Source organism: Ipomoea nil, unplaced genomic scaffold (assembly GCF_001879475.1).
Source record: "Ipomoea nil cultivar Tokyo-kokei standard unplaced genomic scaffold, Asagao_1.1 scaffold0216, whole genome shotgun sequence".
NCBI classification, from domain to species: domain Eukaryota; kingdom Viridiplantae; phylum Streptophyta; class Magnoliopsida; order Solanales; family Convolvulaceae; genus Ipomoea; species Ipomoea nil.
In genome coordinates this window covers 12,449-34,936 of record NW_017616644.1, presented here as the reverse complement: position 1 = coordinate 34,936, position 22,488 = coordinate 12,449, and the positions used below count along the sequence as shown (strand labels likewise).

At 34.7% G+C, this 22,488-nt stretch overlaps 1 protein-coding gene and 2 long non-coding RNA genes across 3 annotated transcripts; 2 read left to right on the top strand and 1 right to left on the bottom strand.

Moving 5' to 3' along the window:
- Positions 1–12,921: 12,921 nt before the first annotated feature.
- Positions 12,922–15,062, top strand: LOC109192671 (replication protein A 70 kDa DNA-binding subunit A-like). The gene is made up of 10 exons (XM_019343368.1): positions 12,922–13,071; positions 13,163–13,229; positions 13,570–13,666; positions 13,743–13,799; positions 13,851–13,870; positions 13,956–14,043; positions 14,123–14,255; positions 14,339–14,626; positions 14,714–14,938; positions 15,021–15,062. The coding sequence occupies exons 1-10, from the start codon at positions 12,922–12,924 to the stop codon at positions 15,060–15,062; spliced, it is 1,167 nt and encodes a 388-aa protein (XP_019198913.1).
- A 260-nt stretch (positions 15,063–15,322) lies between these two features.
- LOC109192862 lies at positions 15,323–16,745 on the bottom strand. The gene is made up of 3 exons (XR_002056160.1): positions 16,442–16,745; positions 16,192–16,353; positions 15,323–15,603 (listed from the first exon to the last, which is right to left on the bottom strand). It is a non-coding gene; the product is annotated as an uncharacterized LOC109192862 (long non-coding RNA).
- An 824-nt stretch (positions 16,746–17,569) lies between these two features.
- On the top strand, positions 17,570–19,411 carry LOC109192869. Its single transcript, XR_002056162.1, has 3 exons — positions 17,570–17,817; positions 18,183–18,232; positions 19,164–19,411. It is a non-coding gene; the product is annotated as an uncharacterized LOC109192869 (long non-coding RNA).
- The last annotated feature ends 3,077 nt before the right edge of the window (positions 19,412–22,488 follow it).

Sequence of the window (22,488 nt, the reverse complement as noted above, 5' to 3'; positions counted from 1 at the left end):
CTATAAATATATTGGTTGTATCCCTAAGGGGTGATGTCACCACTATCACCATCACTATGAATATAAGAATTGTTTCACTCCCGTGGATATAGGCACTTTGCCGAACCACGTAAATCTTGTCTTCTTTACCTTACCTGCCATTGTTATTTTTCTTGTTCTTGTTAATCTCAACAAGTTCAAATGAGGACCACTATATTATAGAGCTATATTATAGAGGAATGTGCGGACTGGTGTAGTCGTGTGCCATTAGTCTGTATGTCGTGCTCCTAGCCTAATTTAGTCGTGTGCATAGATTTGTTAATTAATAGAGCCTAGGTTTGAAACTTAATGTTTACATGTATTCTTGTGTGCTATTGTGCATTAAACCTGATGTTTACATGTATTATTGTGTGCTGTTGTGTATTTAATTGTGTGTAGGATACTAATTTGTTGTGTGCCTGTAATTAGTCCGGCGCAGTCCTCTATATATTGTGGTCCTGTGTAAGTTTCAAACCTAGGCTCTATTAATTAACAAATCTATGTCCTTGTTCACATGATAGTTGATGGTTGTGATCTTGTCCAAATTAAGGTGTGCTTTACGTATGGAAATAATAAAGGAGGACAAACATGACATTTGATAGGGATTTTAATTAAGGAAGGATTGTAATTAACAAACTTAGTATAAAAAAGGGAGTATTGTTATGGTAAATATCTACGACTTGCGTGCACATTACTGTTTGTGTACAATTTTGTGGAACACCGCATACTATTATGATGCACACGATATCCTCAATCATGGCACACGATTTATAGACGAATGGCACATGACATACTAACAACTGCAGAGTGATATTATACCCGTTCTTATTAACGCTTAATCTATTCGTGTTCGTATTTTCGTAAACATTTTATGCACAGAGTTGAATAACTTACCTTAACCATATTATGCTATTTACGTGCACAATACTGTTTGTTCAAAGTTCCAACCTTCTAATTTTACGACAGTGGCACACCATATCAAAGGAAACGGCAATGGTGGTAAAGTGGGTTTTGAACGGTAAAGGAAACAGAGAGGCAAAAAAAAAAAAAAACCCAATAAAATTACAAGACTACCCCCACCCCACAATAAAAACTAAAACCAACGCCAACTATGACCATAAATAATCTAAAATCAGAACAAATCTACACCACCAATTATAAAAATTCAATGAACAAGATTTATCCTTATCATCCTCAATAATATATGTGTCCTCATTTGAATACAATATATATATATATATATATATATATATATATATATATATATATATATATATATATATAGAGGGATGCACTCAGGTGCAAATAAGTGTCCAGGAAGGAATATGCGAACAAATCAGCGCTCGACACGTGTCCAGATCTAATAGCTTAAAAAAACACGGTGGTATTTTCGTAAATAATTGAACATCGAAGTGCAAGTAAAATCACTTACAAGTGCACCTACTTTCACCTATAAGTGCATGTAATTTTGCCTTGTTAGCATTCACTTCCCGCAAACATTCATGCACCTGGGTGTGCTTATAACTATAGGTGCAACTATTTATAACTATATGTGCAACTACTTATAACTATAGGTGCACCTACTTTTACCTATAAGTGCATGTAATTTTGCCTTGTTAACATTAATTGATCTGAGTTCGGCGGGTAGTAATACCCCTGAAAATCACCCACAAACATTCATGCACCTAGGTGCAACTACTTATAACTATATGTGCAACAACTTAGAACTATAGGTGCAACTACTTATAACTATATGTGCATTTAGTATTGATGCCCAGTGTAAATTTTTACTGGCACCTATAATACATTTTACATGCACTTGTAATACATTTTACTTGCACTTTGATGTTCAATTATTTACGAAAATGCCATCGCGCTTTTTAAAAAAATCAGCGTTTCTCATCCATTAGATCTGGACACGTGGACGGACAGAATCCATTCCTATTTCACTCCTAGGCGAAGCATTCACACCTGAGTGCGATTTTATATATATATATATATATATATATATATATATATATATATATATATATATATATGTATGTATGTATGTATGTATGTATGTATGTATGTATGTATGTATGTATGTATGTATGTATGAGCCAATAATGTTAATTCACTGTTGCAAAAATCGGTCTAGGCGCTAGGCGTCCCTAGACCATGGCGATTTCTCCCCTAGGCACTAGCCTAGGCGTCCGCCTAGCGCCTAACTTGGCCGACTTGGCCGCCTAGCGTTTAACTTAACCGAGTTAACTCGTTCATTTCGGTCGAGTTAACCCGGTCAGCTCGGCCTTGCTAATTATTTTCATTATATATATATATATATATATATATATATATATATATATATATATATATATATATATATATATATGTGTGTGTGTGTGTGTGTGTGTGTGTGTGTGTGTGTGTGTGTGTGTGTGTGTGTGTACACATATATACATACATATATATAATATGACATATATACCCCCATAGACTAGGTTGATACTTTGAATCTATGGATGATTGAAGTATTTAAGTATTTTATATTTGAGTATTTTTAGTTTGTAATATTATTTTGATGTTACGACTTATGAATTTCATTATTTCATTTATTTTGATGTGTTATTTGATTGAATGTTGAAACAACCTCATTCAAATGGGCAAACTACAAATCTGCCACTGTTTTTTTGGCGCCCGCCTAGCGCCGCCTAGATTCCGCCTAGGCGCTAGGCACTGCCCTGGCGCCCGACTAGCGCCTAGCGCCTACTACAATCACTTAATTCTTAACGAGAATATAAATTTTGTTCGTGTAATAGATTGCATTAATGACTTGTACCTTAGACTCTCTTTCTTATACTAATACAAATAATTTCCCATGTTACCCTTCATCTTTTAAGTTTTTCTTACCACCATTAAATCTAACGGTTAAGTTATAATTAATTGCAATTAAAACTAGGAAAAATTGTAAAAAAAAAATGTCCCTTTATAAAATACCAATTATCATCGTCACTCCTAAATTATGTGTGATGTAAATGTTGGCCCTCAATTATCAAAACGGTATATATATTGCCCCTCCCATAACGGACCTGTGGTTGCGTGTTAGTGTACACCGTTAAGTTGGGGTAAATATGTAATTTACTTGTTTTTCCTTTTTGTATTTATATTTTCCCTTTCCCTTCCTCATTTGAGTTCGCCGATTGAAGACCCTAGCTCCTGCTACGACAGAAGACAATTGAAGACCGAAGCCTCTATTCGTCGTTCCTGTTCCCCGACCACCGACAACTAGGTTTGTCCTTTTTCTTATTTTCTTAATCACTTCTCCTTAAACAACCCTAATTAATGGAACATGGGATTTTGCTTAAAGATATGTCTGGAGAAAGCCAAAGCTTTTCATGTTCATTAATGGAGGAGATACACTGTCATTGTGGTCTTCCTACACCCCTCAAAATGTCTTGGAGCTATGCGAATCCAGGAAAGAGATATCGAGCATATCAAAGATATGGTGTAAGTAATTCTAATTCCAAATATTCATTTTTTAGATAATTCTGAATAAATCCTAAATAAAGTATGTTGGGAATAATTGCATGGGCATGGAAGTTGTCGTTTTTTTAGTGGTTAGATTTCGATGTGATTGAGCGAGTAGCACTATCGATTAGAGGACTACTTAAGCGATTGGATAAACATCAGAATGAAATCCAGAAACTTGAAATTGAGATGGAAAAGAAAGGAGGTTGACGTGCAGCAGCTGATAGTAAAGATTACTAAGCTGGAATTTGCTTTGAATAACCAAAGAGGGAGAAGTATGCTTTTTTTTTTTTTTTTGGGGGGGGGGGGGGGGGGGGGGGGGATTAAGTGTAGGGTTAATACTTCCTTTAATTTGGAAAGGGATACGGGAATCTGTTGTTGCAGGTGATGGTGTTTTACAATTGAAGTAAGTGTTATTTGTATTTTGTATGAACTTATTACTCTTTGAAGCATACATCTTCCATTTACCGTTCTCATCCTTACAACAGTAATTCTAGCAGGTTCAATTTTAGTAAATTTGATATCTCTTTTCCTAAGTGCTTGGTGACATTTTACAGCCCATTTAAACTCATCATTACTGTTAAATATCATGCCAACAACAAACTTGAATCCTTCTTTTTCGAGATCTTTTTCATGAAAAACATTTGATGGTTCAGATAGCTCCAAGTCTGAGTCATATGAACACAAACTCCTCAACTCTTCTTCAAAATGGACAAAATCTTTTTCTTCCCCATTATCTAAAACTTTTTGTTTGTTTTTCTTATTTTAGACACCCTAACTTCAGTAAAATGACATTACCATCCAAAGTAGCATTCTCAGAGGCGTTCACATTCACAGAGGCATTCACAGCAGCATTCACATTCACATTGTCTTCTAAAGCCCTACCATTATCAAAACCTTCACCAACTTTAAATTCCCAATATTGTAAAGGGACATTACTTTCAGATTCCACCTATAACTCATTCGAAATGTACCCGCCTACCTAATAGGAACCAGCACACATAGAATCCAATAAGGGTCTATAGTGGGCTCATCACAAGGCCAAAAAGTACATCCTTAAAGCATCATTGGTGGAAAAATCAAGGAATTCCAATAATAATTCCATTCGATAGAGGAAAGTATTATAATGGCCCATTTCAAGTGATGTCACGGATCGAAGACAATGTTTATAAGATTCGAGGTCGAATCATTTTTCAAGAAGGGGAGGATGATGCAGCCCAACATAATGAAGATCCATTAAGATTACAAATTGGGCCAATCACAAGATCCGATGCCCAAATCAGCTTTATTATTTGTGGTCATCATTTATTTTAAATTGTTTAGAATTAAAGAGAAAACACTAGTTGTATTTAGAAAGGATTCCTTAAATCCTTTTCTAAATAAAACTCTATTTACTTGTTTTCTAGATTAGGTTTAGGACACTTTTTCCCATTGTATTTAGATTACAATGCTGCCCTATACCTATAAATAGGGCACATCCATATCAGTTTTGACAGGCTTTAATTCAATAAAATTCTTAAGTTTTCCTTTACACTTGTGTAAGAAACCTTATGGCTAATTGTGGACTCAATTAGTGGCTAGTCGTGGACTCAACTAGCAAATTGATTCGTGGACTCGAATCAATCTTCCTTTCTTCAACCTTAGATTTAGGTTCGTGGACTCGTTCTTAAATCGAAGGAAACTAGATCCGACTCTAGTTGATTGAAGATTGCAACATCGAGGTACTTGAAGCTACAATGGGATTCTTCCAAGTCTTTGAGGATTCGAGACAAAGGGTTTCTCGTGAGGTCTAAGGTACTTTGATCCATCTCTATCTTTACTTTTGAGAGCATTCTTGGGACAATATTCCATCTTTATGTGAACCTTGGACTAGGTTCATATCAAGAAAACAACCCCATCTCACTATTACATATATCCAAAGCGCATTTACGCGCAATCACGTCGCAATCATACCCTGTCCAGATTTCCGCATTCTGTGACCAGTTTCAAAGAATAACCTATATCTTGAGATCCACTGGTTAATTTTTTTTTGAAATTTTGATATGTTGTAAATCTCTTCTGGGGCGTTCTATTGATATATTATACACTTACTAATTCCTTACGGTCATTACGATATTGATCTTCGAAGTAAGGGCATCGTTTCTGTTTTTCTGGGTGATTCTTGAAATTCTTAATTCTGTTTTGAAGGGGTTGTGTGGATCCTCTTGGTTCAAAATTTTTGTTGATATTTACAGTAGTTATTTGGAGGTTACTTATCAAAAAAAATAAAAAAAAATCAAGAAATTTTGAAAAAAAAAAAACAAAAAAGAGAAAGCAATAAAGAAGAAGAATAAGGTTGGGAAAAGAATCTGGTTGGTAGGAGAAATTTGGAGGGATAAGGAAGGGGAAAAGTATAAGGTTGGAAGGAGTTCTTGATATATTCTTATTTGGTTGTGGTACACTTGCAACCCTATTACATTCTATTTGTGTCTATCTACTGATATTGGTCCTGCGTATCTTTCTGCCATACTTCTTTCTTTGCTTCCCTTTTTCTTCCAAATCTTGCTTAGTTTCTTTGCTTGTATTGTCCTTTTTCTTTCCTTCTTGCTCTCAATTTTATTACCTACCTCACAATACACCTTACTCTCAAAGGCTTGTGAAGTTTTCCAAGGTACGTTTTCTTGAACTTTGAGGTTGAATCTATATCAACTTGAGTTCCAGACTAGAATTTTCCTTTTTGGAAAAAGGCTTGTGAGAGTATCTGCCACTTGGAGTGATACACGAGTGGAGTGTGTGTTTGTAAGAGTGTGTAGTGCACCCCCAGAGCTATATAATCCACCTCTTACCTGCGAGCTGAGAATAGTGAGGGAGCGAGCCAACTTTTTGGTTTCACTAACGTGATTACTAACACATCTTCTTGTTTTTTTTTTTTTAGATATTTTTTTTCCTATACAGATGGCTGATCAAGTTTCAAATCTTCCCCAGGCATTAGAACAAAAGATAGACAGGTTACTCAAACGAATGAATAATTTGGAGCAACGCTCACACCAAGTGCAACCACCACACAATGATGAGCGACACCTGCCACCGGCAGGAATAGTGGATCCTAGATGTCAAAGGATCCAGCAGCGTAATGCGGAGTTAGGAAACATTAAACATGAAATTCCTAACTTCACCGGTGAGAAAGGACCTACTGAATATAGAGAATGGGAGAATGCTGTTGAAACTCTTTTCTATTTAAAGCACTATTCTGATTTTACAAAAATTAGGCTAGTTGCTACATCTTTTAAGGGTTATGCATTATCTTGGTGGCGAAAAAGAAATGGAGAGAGAGTTGCTAATTTTATTCCTTATGAATCTTGGGTTCAAGTGAGGGAAGATATGCGCCTAACCTTTCGTCCTAAATTTTTTTTGTATGATCTTGAAAGAAAATTGCAGGGAACGGTGCAAGGAACAAAGTCAGTTGATGAGTACCACCAAACTATAAATATTTTACTTAAACAGGGAAACATACATGAAGAAGAGACAAAAACTGTTGCTCGTTTTGTACATGGATTGAACATAGAAATTCGATGTGGAATGAGTATTCAGAGATATGACACCCTTTATGATGCCTTGTATGCTGCACGTGAATCTGAGGCAAAAATTAAAGAGATGAAAATGCACAAGTCCAACAATATTGCATCAAGATGGAACAACACTTGTTCCACCCTTCAAAGGCGTGATGAAAATCCTCCTCCAAGAGATGATTCACGAGACAACGGTAAGGAAAAGGTAAGTGAGGCAGTGACACCTCAACATGATAGAGAATTGATTTGTTATACATGTAATGGGAGAGGCCACATAGCTCGTGATTGCCCTAACAAAAGGGTAGTTAAGATAACAAAACAATCTGAAAATTTTGCTTCTTGTCTTGAATATATGTCTAAGGATGAGGTATGTGACCATTTTGAAACTCTCAATGAACATGTTGAGGGAGAACCATTCATACCTTTAGATTCTGATTCTAAATATGTTGCTAGTGAGTCTAGTCATACTGTTGTTGTTAAGGAGGTTTTGAATGTTCACCCTTTAAAAGAAGATGAGTCTCAAAGAGAAAATATATTTTGTACTAAAGGGTCAATTAGAGAGAATGCTTGTGCTATGGTAATAGATTCTAGAAGTTGCACAAATATGGCTAGTGCAGTTATGGGTAAATTTCTCCAGTTACCTTTGCTTAATCATCCAAATGCTTATTGTTTGCAATGGTTAACTGATGCAGGAGAAGCTAGAGTAACCAAACAGGATCTTATTCCTTTATCTATTAACAGTTACTCTGATGAAATCTTGTGTGATAATATCCCAATGCAGGCTGCTCATATCTTGTTAGGTAGAGCATGGCAATTTGACAGAAAAATAAGTTATGATGGAATGAGGAACACTTATGTGTTTCACATGAATGGAGTTACATATGTCTTGCCTCGTTTGTATCCTAAACAAGTAGAAGAAATTCAATTGACATTGATGCAAGCTCTCAAACCAGCCTCAAAGAAGGAAGAAATCAAAGAGAGAAAAGTGGAACCTCCGTGTTTGGAATTGCAATCACCACTCCAATCCTCTAACTCAGTTTTTAGCCAAACAAAGGGACCACAATCAGTGATACAGTGGAAAGGACCAGCCCAAGGTGTCAAAGTGCAACCTCTCTTGGTAACTAAAAAGGATAGTATGCAAGAGAAAGGAAGGGGAGTCACTTTATACTCACTTTTATTCCAAAAGCATGCATTATTATTCTCTAGATTTCTTTGCCATGTTTCTATTAATGACGTACTTGCTAGATGTGTTAGAAATTTGTTTGCCTCCATACATCCAAGATTCCTTAATTTTGATTTTACTAAAACTTTGTTTGATAGAGATAAGGAATCACTGGAAAGTTATAAGGCACATTTGAAAACTTCTTATGTGAAACACTACTTGCTCAAGGGGTTTTGGTTCAAAGTCAATGGGATTGGCACTTTTTGCTTTGTTTTGGGCAATGGTTTAATTGTTGATTCACATAAAGGACACTTTAGTTTTCCAAAGAGTGATGATGTTTTGCATGGATATTTTCATTGGCCAAAGAAGAAAAAAGATGTAGAATCTTATGTTCATAATTGTGCTACTTACCACCACAATACATCTAAAACATTACTTGATATTTCCATGGATTTTGTGTTTGGTTTAGCCTTAAGCTCTAGAAGGAAAGATGTTGTGCTTGTTGAAAATTCAAACAAGATGGCTAAATTTAATATGTCTCGTTTTGCTGACCTATTACTATCCAGAATGTTTAAATTCCATGATGTGTCATTAGACTTAATTGCCTTACTTGTTGATTGTAGGATGATGATTGGAGTGACTCGTGTCAAGCACCCCAAGAAAAAGTTCCATGAGCGTGATAAAACAGAAAGTGAGCTTGCTACTTTGTCTTTCATTGAAGATTTGGATTCGAGGACAAATCCTTTTCAAGAATGGGAGAATAATAAGAACCAGCACACATGGAATCCAATAAGGGTGTATAGTGGCTCATCACAAGGCCAAAAAGTACATCCTTAAAGCATCATTGGTGGAAAAAATCAAGGAATTCCAATAATAATTCCATTCGATAGAGGAAAGTATTATAGTGGCCCGTTTCAAGTGATGTCACGGATCGAAGACAATGTTTATAAGATTCGAGGTCGAATCATTTTTCAAGAAGGGGAGGATGATGCAGCCCAACATAATGAAGATCCATTAAGATTACAAATTGGGCCAATCACAAGATCCGAGGCCCAAATCAGCTTTATTATTTGTGGTCATCATTTATTTTAAATTGTTTAGAATTAAAGAGAAAACACTAGTTGTATTTAGAAAGGATTCCTTAAATCCTTTTCTAAATAAAACTCTATTTACTTGTTTTCTAGATTAGGTTTAGGACTCTTTTTCCCATTGTATTTAGATTACAATGCTGCCCTATACCTATAAATAGGGCACATCCATATCAGTTTTGGCAGGCTTTAATTCAATAAAATTCTTAAGTTTTCCTTTACACTTGTGTAAGAAACCTTATGGCTAATTGTGGACTCTAGTGGTTAGTCGTGGACTCGACTAGCAAATTGATTCGTGGACTCGAATCAATCTTCCTTTCTTCAACCTTAGATTTAGGTTCGTGGACTCGTTCTTGAATCGAAGGAAACTAGATCCGACTCTAGTTGATTGAAGATTGCAACATCGAGGTACTTGAAGCTACAATGGGATTCTTCCAAGTCTTTGAGGATTCGAGACAAAGGGTTTCTCGTGAGGTCTAAGGTACTTTGATCCATCTCTATCTTTACTTTTGAGAGCATTCTTGGGACATCTTTATGTGAACCTTGGACTAGGTTCATATCACTACCTCTACCTCATAGTCCCACTGCTCATCTACTACATGTTCTACATACATTTCAACCTCTTTATTTTTGGAAATTTCATACATGATACTCAACAGTTCAACATCTGTTTGAATTTGTCACACATTTAGATAACTCTTAGAACCATATTTAAACAAAAACTTAACCTTCTGATAACTAAACTTTAAACTTTTCACCATGTTTCTTAATTCTAAAATGCTACCTTCTCCAACAAAGTAGTTGTCAAAATACTCAATTCTAGAATTCTTATAGTGAACTCTAGGTTTCAGCACTAGATCTCCACCATAATACAGTTTGAGAGTGTACATATCTAGCTCAGCATCTGGCTAGAAAGAAATCAGCACATAAGTACAATAATTTCAAGTCAAACTACTGGGGACCATAACAAGAAAGCTCAATTTCACTAAACTGAGATATTTTTTAACAACACACAGTATTGGGGACCACATGTACCTTTAATCTATGTGAACAGGAAAGAAAAACAACAATTGCACTAATTTGGACAAAAAAAAAAACCTAATTCACACAATGTTTGGACCTACACACATGGGGAGAATCCAGCAAACACACATGTTCAATAAATTATAATACAAACCAAACAACAACAAACTATTAAGGGTCCCAACTATTAAATTACTACCATTTATGGCAAGTCAGACAACAAGCTTCGAATTCCTATTAAAGTACTGCTATTTAATTTAATACTTAAATTTGGGTGTAGTAGTTAGTCCAGATAGCCTTCGACTAGTAATTATTTCATACTCCAAGCTTTGAATTCCTTCCGATTTGTTCTGTACTAAATGAGTATTTAAGATAGGGTTAGGGTTTTGAACGATCACACGAAGAAGAAAAGAAACTGTAACACCTCCAAAACTAGACATATTTTAAATCATTTAAACCTAGGTTATCTGGTTTTGGAAAGATTCAGTTGAAATAAGAAATCGAGAATGAAAGGTTTATATTTTAAACTCAAGACCAACGTTGGCTAGAAAGGGAATCATGATTTTCAAGGCTACAACTTAGGAAAATGAGGTTGTCACCTTGCATAGGATTGGTTTGAGAAGGAAACAAGAACGAGGTTCGAAAAGATAGGAAGGATTTCTCAATAAAAAGGCTTTTGGTTTGACAAGGAAAGGATAGGAAATCGGCTTAAAGAGGATTAAGGATTCTCGACTTTAGGCGGTTTCTTCGGCTTGACGCTTTGATCACGACACTTTGTCGGACTGAAGGTGTAACACCCCCTTAATTTCCAAGCAGAATTAAACCTTTAAACATGCAGATAACTAACCAAAACATCGAACACAGCGGAAGACTGAACAAGGATTATATAAACAGGAAATGAAAAGGGTGCTATGACACGCTCACCCAGAGGTGAACGCACAGGCTAACATCTGCATAAACCACAATCTAAATCCGTACATAACAAGAGTACTAATGTCTATCCTTGGCACACAGGCCATAACAACTCAAACAACGGGACCCACACTAACAGGTTCTAGACCGCGCTCTCGTCTATACATCACCTGAAAGAAACACATAAAAGATGGGACGACGCCCGGTCAACGAATAATGCTGGTAACCCACCAATACATGTGAAATATCATACATAGATAGGATATATATATATATATATATATATATATATATATATATATATATATATATATATATATATATATATATATATATATATATATATATATAAGTTCAAAACCAAGAGCAGAAGTCAACACAAGACTCTATGCACACACAACAAGAATACGGGAACACATCCCAAGACCACAAGAAGTAAGAACAACTCACAAGAACGGCTCAAGGCATAATCTACCATCACACAATAGATTTACACCCGACTTGCATGATACAAGAGAAAGGACACAACCATTGGCAACACATTGTGTAATACCCCATATTTTCTGGGCATTATACGAGGACCGTATGTGCGTACGGAGTTAATCTTATTAAATTCTCCTATCCTTGTTATCTAATTTTATTCTTTGGACTCCGAATATGACCTTATATCATCCTAAACCCAAGTTATGTTTAAATATTATATTGAGCCTACTAATTTTCTAAAATAGATATATATGCTATATAATATACTTTATTATTATTATTATTATTATTATTATTATTATTATTATTATTATTTTTATAAATTAATAATAATAATGTGATACGTATATATATGTACATTATATACTTACCAAAGTATATATTATTATCTAATTTAAATATATTATTATTATTACCTTAATTCATGGCCAATCTCTATCTATATCCTCTTCTATTATAATAAAGCAGAACTCATAGTTCCTGCCAAAAGTAATAAAAAAATAATAAAATATAAAATATATATACATTTACAAATTTAATGCCGTGTCTGTTCAGAATAATATATATATATATATATATATATATATATATATATATATATATATATATATATATATATATATATATTTACAAATTCAATGCTGTGTCTGTAAAAAATCCCACGCCTGTTCAGAATTCAAATCAAATACATAATAATATTAAAGGATATATTTAAAAGAACAAATTAATAATCGTGTCCGTTCAGAATATAAAATATAAAATATATATATACAAATTTACAAATTCAATGCCGTGTCTGTTCCGAATCTCACGTTTGTTCAGAATTCAAATCAAATACATAATAATATTATAGGATATATTTAAAAGAACAAATTAATAAGGATGCAACAATATTTATTTATTGCACTTCATATTTCCTGCAATATATATATATATATATATATATATATATATATATATATATATATATATATATATATATATATTATTCAATGAATCATCATTCCTTTGGGATTCCAAAACGTTAGTATGAATATAAAGAGTCCCAAATAAACATTCATAATAGAACTCTAATTCATGGCTTATAAAAGGAGTCTAATATCATTTCATATACATCCCGGTAATTCTACATCACTACAAACACTTTGTTAGATCAGTCAAAAATACCATTTCAAGTATGCCTCCTCTCTACATTTTGGCCAATCAGATAACACCCATGAAAACCACTTGTGCGTTGAAGGTAAGATGTATTCGTACATATGGAGTTAGAGAATGTAGCGGCAGTGAGGTTGTCAAATGTCGAGAATGCGTGTTCCATGATCGGGAGGTAAGCATCTAATCTATGAAAATAAATTCATCAATTGCAGGGTAATTTGCAAAATCACAATAATATAAATTCTTTTTTAATGTAATTGCAGGGTAATGTCTTACATGCTAATATACCACGTGAGCATGTTGCTAAATTCCAGAATAGATTCGTTGAAGGCAAAGTTTATTGTCTAAAAAATTTTCTGGTTGTTACTAACTTTTATACTTATAAGAGTAGCAATAACAAATTTATGGTCAAGTTAAACTATTCTACCATTGTCAAGGAGTACAAAAATCAATATTTTCCTAGGCACATGTTTCGTAGTTTTAAATCTTTGAAATCAACTGAGATAGACGACAAAGAACTTATTGGTAACTAATCTACTTCATTACTACTTCATCAACTGAGATAGACGACAAAGAACTTTCGTAGTTTTTTTTTTTTTGATACTGCATTCGTATTTATATTGGATTTGATTCTTTGTAAGTTGTAACTTTCTATTTTTTTTTTTTGTAGATGTGATTGGAAGGATAATTGAAATATATTCTCCTATAGAAAAGGTCATTGGTGGAAGGCCTTCCCGGTTGATAGACTTTCTTATGGAGGATGAAAGGTTTATTATGTGTTAGTTCACAATTTTATTGTAATCTTAATTTTTTTTGGATACTGAACTGTTTTTGTGTCTTTAGTGGTGAGGAAATGAAATGCACTGTCTGGGACGACCATGTTGATAAGGTCGATTCTTGGTACAAAAAAAGTGCCACTGATCTTATCATTATTTTGATGCAATTTTGTAGGGTAAAAGCCTGCTTCAACAGTAAGTTCACATCTCTACTTGATTTTATAGCCTATGTAGTTTTTTATTATTTCATTAATACAAATTATTCTATCTTTTTCAATAGCTGGGGAAACTAAAATTTCATCTTCATATGATGCGACTCAATTATTTATAAATGAAGACATTCCTGAAATAATTGATTTTAGGGAAAGGTAAATACTATCATTGAGTCTTCAAATTTTTCGAGTTTGTGAGTTTTTTTATTCTTAATTTCTGTTGTTTTCACATTAGCATGTGTGGTGAGAATACTCCTATGCGGAGTATTTGTTCTAATGCAAGTCTATCTGCTGTCAATACTTTTGACACATTCAACCGTGAGTCTATGATTATGAGTACAATAAGTGATGTGTATGAGAAAAGACAAGTATGTTTATTCTAAAGTCCATTACTTATTATAATATAAGCAATAGTCTTCTAGACTGACTTTTTATTTTTATTGATATCCAGTTTGGAGATTATTGGGTTGTCGCGAAGATTGTTGGAATAGAAAGTGGTTTGGACTGGTGTTATAACTCATGCAAGACACGGGGATGTAACAAGAAACTTTCCTTGAATACGAAAGGATTCTATGACTGTTACAAGTGTAAAAGAACATGGGGAGAAGGTATTTTGAGGTACAGAATTAAAGTGAGAGTTGTTGACAGGGATGGTAATGCATCATTCCTTTTATGTGACAGTGAGTGTAAGGAATTGATAGGCATGTCGGCTATAGAACTGAGAGGAAAATATCCACAGGTAATGCACAATTACTTATTAAATTCGTTTACTTTCAAAGTCTAAAGCTTATTGTACTATTAACTATATCTAATTCTTGACTTATAGGATAAACAACTATTCCCAAATGAGATTTCATCGTTGTGTTCTATGACACTGATTTTTAAGATTTCCGTGAGAAAAGAACAGTTTCAGCTTCCTAATGCCTTCGCTGTTATGGAGATTATTAACGATTATTCATTGGTTGGTTCCTACTGTCCTAAATTATTGGAAAACTTTGACAGTGATCCAACTTCTAAGCTGGAGTCCAATGACTGTTTTGAATCAGATGAGGTAAAATTGAAATATTTTTACCTTATCAATTCAAATCTCTGTCTTAATCCTATATTAAAATTAATAAAGCTTTCTTTTTCAGGAGTTTCTTTCAGAAGGTGAGGGTGAAATCCAGTGGCCTTAATTGGGACTGCAAACGATGTTGAGGATCTAGACTCGGGGAGTTGTCAAAGCGTTGTCTATTAGATGAGTTTTTCTCAAGCAAGACCTCTTCAAAGAAACTACCAATGAACACATTTGATGATGCAAATTGACTTTTAAAGAAATTTTAAGTTGAATCATTGTTTTGGTGTTCGGTACTGGTCCCTTCAAACATTGAAGACATGTTTGGCTTTATTTTTTTAATAAACTTTGAGCCTTTTTAAAATCCTTAATAGTTAAGGATTTTGCTATCTTTTTCAGACTAATCTTTATAACGACTCTTTTAAAATCCTAGCAGGAAAGCATTTGAATAACCTAAGTTACTAAAGAAGGGTCTCCTGAAAATAAAATGTTCTAATCACAGCAACTGAATTACTGAAATGGACAGAAAAACCACAACCTTATTTGCCATATTGCACCCCAAAATTATCTAGCCATCTTTGAAGCTTTGGTTTACCTGGCTCAGCTTCTTCAGTCAACTGCTCAATCCAGCTCAGTGTTGACTCTTTCTATGTCTTCTTGGCCTAAATTGCAATTTGAATAAGAAAGATGAATACATTGATTGATATCTCTATTCCTCCTTCCAAAGTAAAGAATAAAATAAATAGCAATTTCTTTACAAGATTAAAAGTCTCGAAGGTAAATCATGTAATTAATTACATTCAAGAGTAGAAACAGGAACTTCATCGCATTTTATTTGTATATTTCGTACAGAGAATAGAAGTGTAAGATTTTGAGAAACATTTTTCTGAAAATTAAAACTATGAATGTCATCATCTGCCATTTTCTTGAAAAATGGTATAAGCAACATACTCAGACACACAAATGTAGCATATATTTTGCAGGCTCAATAAAAATTGAATAGTCAAGTAGCCTAACAACTTTTACACTTTCCACAATTATTACTTAAATAATTCTGGAGTGGCCATAATTATTGAAAAACATTTAGCTTTAAAATAGTACAAAGTTATCACAACAACAAAATGATATGTGGCTCAACCATTATAGGGGCCAAAAGACGAAAAATATTAAAAGTATTAAGGAAAATATGTCTAAATACAGTCTAACAGTAGAAAAACATTAGAAATATTAAGAAAATAATTAAAACTTACCGGATCTTAAGAACACTGTCTGTATCAACCATGGACGACGAAGATTTTATACTTCATCAACCGTCTGCATGTGCATCTAGGAATGTTTCTAGAGTAGATATTGAGTTGTATTCCTTCTTTTCTTTTTCTTTTATTTTTTCTTTTTTGCCGTAGTAGTTAGATCTGTAAATAAAATATAAAAAACAAACTTAGGATTTAGATCTTGATCTGTAAATTATTTTTTTACCCGTAGAAAATCATCAAAACTTACTGTTTCTTATGAAAGCTCTCTGTATCGCCATGGTTGTCGAAGTTTGTTGCTCGGATCATTAAGCTGCTATGGCGGTGTGCAGAGTAGGTGTTCTTCTCTGCTCTGGGTGTTCTTCTCTGCTCTTTCAATGCGCACCTTACGGAACCAACAAACGAACAGTTCATCCACGATGTTGTTCTTACGGAAATTCAATAAAATTTGTGGTGTGGTAGAGAATGAAGTGATTTCCAAATGGGTACGGGTAGAGTGAGATTGATAACAATGATATGAGATGAGAGATGAGAGATGAGAGATGAGAGGAAGATAATTTGGGGAAATGGTGAAAGTTGCCTAACACGTGCTGGATGCCTTTTTTATACTTAGGCTAAATTATTTGCTGGGCTGTGAAATATATATGGGCTGATGGTCCATTAAAATTACAGTATTTACTAATCAGCCCATTATAAATTAGTCTATAATATATATATATATATATATATATATATATATATATATATATATAATCCTAATTATATACCCATCTTTATCTTTATATTTAATATACTTATATTTTTTTATTTTAATTATTAATTATGTATTCTAACTTTTGTTCATTTTTTATGTCATATACATTATTAATTTTGTATTACATGATATGAATTTATCACAACTTTATAACATCGTAAAATACTTGCTTAATTATGGACAAAATCAAGCATTTAGGTACAGATTGCTATAAGAGTAATCCTAACGGATTGAAGATTTTTATTTGTAATGACTTGAACAATGTTACTAGTTAGTATGTCAACCACTAATGTCGTTTACCCTGAAGTGTTTAATAATGTTTAATATTTTTTATTTACATAAGTAGTTTTTTATCATTAAAATCTTCTTCATATTCTCTTTTGTTCTTCAAATATATTCAATGTAATTGGCGTCTAATAAATAAATTCATTTTTGATTAATTAAAATGCTACAAACAAATTTTCAAATTATATCCGTGCATCGCACGGGTCAATTACTAGTATATTTATATAAGTTATCATAATCATTTTAATTTACAGTTACTAATCATATTCCTAACCCTATAAGTTAGGGATCCAAACGTGCTGCCATCTTCATCTCTCATTCTTTTTCGGCCATCTCTCTGCCTCCATCTATATAGATACATGTATACAATATATATCCATACACAGAGAAGTACTCCATGATTTCTTCCCTTCTCTTAAACACAGTTAGCCGACCCACTATTCTTTTTCTCTCTTTCGGACCAACCCTTGGTGTGGACGTACGGTGGAGATTTATAAAGAAGTTGTCGATGATGATTAGCAGATGAGGATGAGTGGTATGGATGGATATGATGGGTATTGACTGTGAGATGATGATGGTATGATCAGGTGATGTTTTTATTTAATTTTGAGTTATTGAGAATGATGATGATTAGGGTATGATTGTTAATAATATTATAATGATTGTGTGGAATGATGATATTGATGATGAGAATTGAGAAGGTTCTGGACGATTAGGGTGATGATGATGAACTAATTGTCTGGTTCAATTTTATAAAAAAAAAATGAAGAATAAGGATATTCTGATGATATGTGAGTAATGATTAAATGATGATGGCATATACGAATGATATTGAAGAGATGATGAAATGGTCTGCTAATTAGAGTTTATATTGATATTGATGCTTGCGGCAAATAAGCTTAATAATAATAATATAGTTACAGTATATAAACTAGGTTTAACTGATTCACAGGTTCTCTATCAAGGGGATTAGATCAAGTGTATAAAGTTTTGACCTCGATGGTAAGATTTCATGTTCATCAAAATTACTTTTTTCGAAAATATTATATGTTGTGTGAATGTGAATATGATGAATATGATATCTATGACTATATTTACTAAATCTATTTGTTCCAAAAATTTATTTATGCGAATTATGTGTTGTATAGTATGAGTTATAATGTTCATGTGATCATAAGTGCATTGTAATAATGTGTGGGGTGATTCTCGAGCTATCGAGAATGGACTTCGACGTGTCGAGCCCTGAAAACTTGGCTTGGTAAATTTTTGGTGTGATGTATGGTTAAAATTGTATTACCACTGGATTATGTACTTTAATTATATTTTGGACAAATCATGTGGAGAAAATGTATTTTGAAGGAAATTGTATATTTTGAGAAAAATGTATTATAGAGAAATTGTATATTTTGGAGAAATGTATATCTTGTAAAAAGGAAGAATTTATTTTTGGAGAAAAGTATTTATCTGTGGAGAAATAATGAAATTTTGAGAAAATAATGTACAGTGTGGTGTTCAGTAAATGTGAGTACAGTTCACTTGGACTAATTACTACTCATCAGGCTTGGAATCCCATGAGGGTGTATCACTTAGGTTATGATCCAGTTTCCAAATTGTTTGAGTGGTAGTAGGTAGAAAACCTGACTACTTGGATCATATACTACCTAGTGGCTTGGAATTCCCTAGGGGTGTACACATAGGTTTTAGTCCAGATTCTAAGTGTATTTCAACGAGGTTTGTTCATTCTCCACTTATAGATATTAATTCTCTATACAAGGAAAAGTATAACTCCACATGTATTTTGGAAAAGAATAAAATCGTATGAGTTTTGAAAATATAAAATCCAAGCCTATATTTTACGGGATGAAGTGAAACTTACTTAGCTTATGCTAATTTTTGTCAACACTTTGTTTTTGTGTCAAAATTATTTTTACAGGTGAACATGGATAAAGGAATTTGAGATGAATTCAAGTTGAGCAGGAATTAAATTGACTCATTGGAGATTTGATATTTTGAGAGTAAATGATTGTAATGTTATTTGCAGTTTATGTATTAAGTTGAATTTGGATTATTCAATTTAAGTTGTATTATTAGCCTTAGCGTTTGGGTATAAGAGAGATACTTGAGCGTGACGGTAACACCCATTTATGTTGGTTAGTTAATGCTTCCGCTATGTAATTAGTGAATTTTTCAATTAAGAAAGTATGATTGTAAGGAAATTTTGATTATGAAAATGGGGGTGTTACACATTGCCCTTGTGACAACACATGTCACAAATAGAGGAATACACAACCACGGCTACACAAGCCTTCGTGACATCACTCATCACGAATTGATATACCTTTCTTATGCCCGGTTCCAACCTTATGGCTACCCCCAACCTTATATCTAGTTCCAATCTTTACCTCCAAGACCCCTGTACACCAAGTCCAACCTTATTCCCCCGGAAACCGTCGTTCCCCCTCCAACAGTCCCTCCAACAGAACCACCAATTTCATAGTACACGAGGATACCGATCACACATGGCAACACATGCTCTGGATAACAAATGTTATCCCAGAAATAAACACGTGAACCTTACACAAAGGTCACAAACTCCATAATCATGTCATGGCCACCACGAGGACCACTGCCGTACCTTGGTGACTAGTGTCCCATACCACTAATTGTGCAATCCAGGTACAGCCACACACACCACACCTCAACAGGAATCAATCAACGGTTCACAACGAAGATATGAAACCATACTCAATCAAGGAATGGGTCACAGCCCAACAGCTACGACGAATAACACAAGTCATCATCAATAATAGGAATGTACAAACAACACACACGCTAGCATTTAAACACCGAACTAGCACGCTCATCAAACGGGTAAACCAAACGTAATTCCGAAGAACACACAAGACTCATCACGGTTCAATGAAACACAATGTTGAACACTTAGCACGATTCAAGACACCAAAACCTACATGGATTTCTACCATATAGTTCTAGACATACGAAACATCAAGAAGACGCTCAAATAGTTCCATAAAAGAACATCGAGAAGTCAAAAGACCAAATACCGAGTCAAAAGAATCACGGGGAAAAAAACCCTGCCAAGCCAACATATGTACCCCGCGGGTGGGCCCACGGGTAGACCCCCACCCGTGGTTTCGCCTGCGGGTACCAACACCCACAAGCCACGTTCCACGCGGGTGGGGCGGCAGGTGGACGCCTGCCCGCCATTCCGCCCACGGGTACATATCTGTACCACAAATTATCCCTTCGGGGATTTTCAACACCAAGCTCAAATTCAAGTCCAAAACATGCCAAATCTCACCAAATACAACAAAATGACTTGAATCAAAGGAATAACCAAGCAATTGAATACATGAACCCTAATAACAAGCTCTAGATATGCATTTTCACAAGACAATGCATAAACACTCACATTTCATAGCAAAATCACATGTAGAATCCAAGATATTATCATACAGGTAAGCAAAATAGATTTTGTAGAGCATGGGTTACCTCTTGTAGATAAAAACCTTCACTTAACACTTCACCAAGCTCCTAATAAGGCTCACCTTCCAAACCCACTTCAAGGACACACCAAAAGATCATAAGGATTCTATCTTTAAGGAAAGACACATTAGAAAACACTAAAAAGATAAGATAAACATAGATCTTACCCTCCTAGATGCTCACATGTATGAAAGGTAGAATCTTGGAGACAAACTTTGAAGATTTGACAAAGCTCCAACTTGGCTTGGGAGAAAAGCTATCTAACTTTTAGAGAGAAGGAGGAGTTCAAGTTTGGAAAGGGTAAGGAGAAAGAATGAGGAGTGTCCTCAAGGTTAGCTTGCATTACTAACATATGGTGAAATGTCTTGAATACCCTTACTAAAATGAAGAGGTGTAAGGGAACAAGGGAACTACTCACAAAGCTTTAGGTACAACCTTGACTTTGGGTTGACTAGTCAATTACTAGTCCCCGACTATTGAATTTTCAGGAATTTAAGGAATTAAATTACAAATTGAATTAGGATTAATTACTTAATTAATCCCTTAATCGAATTTGGATTACGGGGTGTCACATCCTCTCCCCCTTCAAAGAAGCTTCGTCCCCAAAGCTTGTGTACGACGAATTAAAACAAACGGTAAAAAGGAGCAACAATGTGACAAGAGTGTCAAGAACATTCTCTTTTGGTCAAAACCCAAAAGGTTCACAAGACATCAAAACAAGCAAGAAAGTATATCAAGAAAGTATATCAATACAAGGTTTGCAAGAATTTAACCAACGGGGATATTGAGCATAACAAACCCTAAACCAAACACAACCACCAACTTCTAACCAACAACTAAGAACTAATCAACTAGCTCAAAACACCAACTACAAAACCAACTACTCAACTAAACAAACAAGCAAGACCAAGCACACAAGGCAAGCAACAAGCGACTAACAAACGGTAACAACAACTAAGAGGTAACAACGGGCTGCAGAAGAAGAACATGCTTACCACAGCAACGAGCTAGAACGACTCACTCTCTGACTCATCGGTGCTCTCCTCGGACCCTTCGTCATCACCTCCTCTGCGACTCGAGCTGGCCTCAATCTGATCTAGCCTTTGGTGAACGGCAACAAACTTCATCTTCATGTACGCGAAACCTTCTTCGATCATACGGTTCTGTTGACGAAGCAAGGTGACTAAACGCTCCTCATGCATCATGGAATCATGCTACCTTTTGGTGCGGGCTTCCCTTCTTCTTTGATTTTCTTCACTTTCGGAATCACTTTCCTCGACCTCGGCAGCTTCAGGTGCTTCCACCTCTTCCTCATGGCCCGCTTCACCCTCATCTTCTTGATCACCTCCCAAACTTTGGACTGCAAGGTTCAACTTTCCGGCATGAATCTCAAGCTCAACTGAAAGCTCGGCTCTTTCTTCGGGGGATTTCCTTGCAACTTCTTCGAGAGTGATGTAATCACCATCGTCCAACTGAAACAAGTTGCAACTTCGAAGATTGGTGGCATCCAACACCATCTTTCCTACGGGTTTTGGTATACAACCATCAATGCCTACACCCTTCCTGACAAGAATCCAGCTCAACACCATCCCATATAGTAGGCTCTTTTCGGTTGTCATCACGACAGAAAACCATATGTTGCAACATCAAAGCCGGTAGATTGAACTTTACCATGTTCTTGAGGCAAAAAGCAAAGGTGCACTCCAACTTCCCCAACAACTGACTTTTGTTGTTATTGGGCAACAAACAAT

Excerpts from the sequence above, each read along its gene's own strand:
- LOC109192671 (XM_019343368.1), top strand. The coding sequence starts at position 12,922 with ATGCCTCCTCTCTACATTTTGGCCAATCAGATAACACCCATGAAAACC. Across the intron at positions 13,800-13,850 it reads GTTGATAAGGTCGATTCTTG|GGTAAAAGCCTGCTTCAACA; the intron begins GTACAAAAAAAG and ends GCAATTTTGTAG. Across the intron at positions 14,627-14,713 it reads TGAGAGGAAAATATCCACAG|GATAAACAACTATTCCCAAA; the intron begins GTAATGCACAAT and ends CTTGACTTATAG.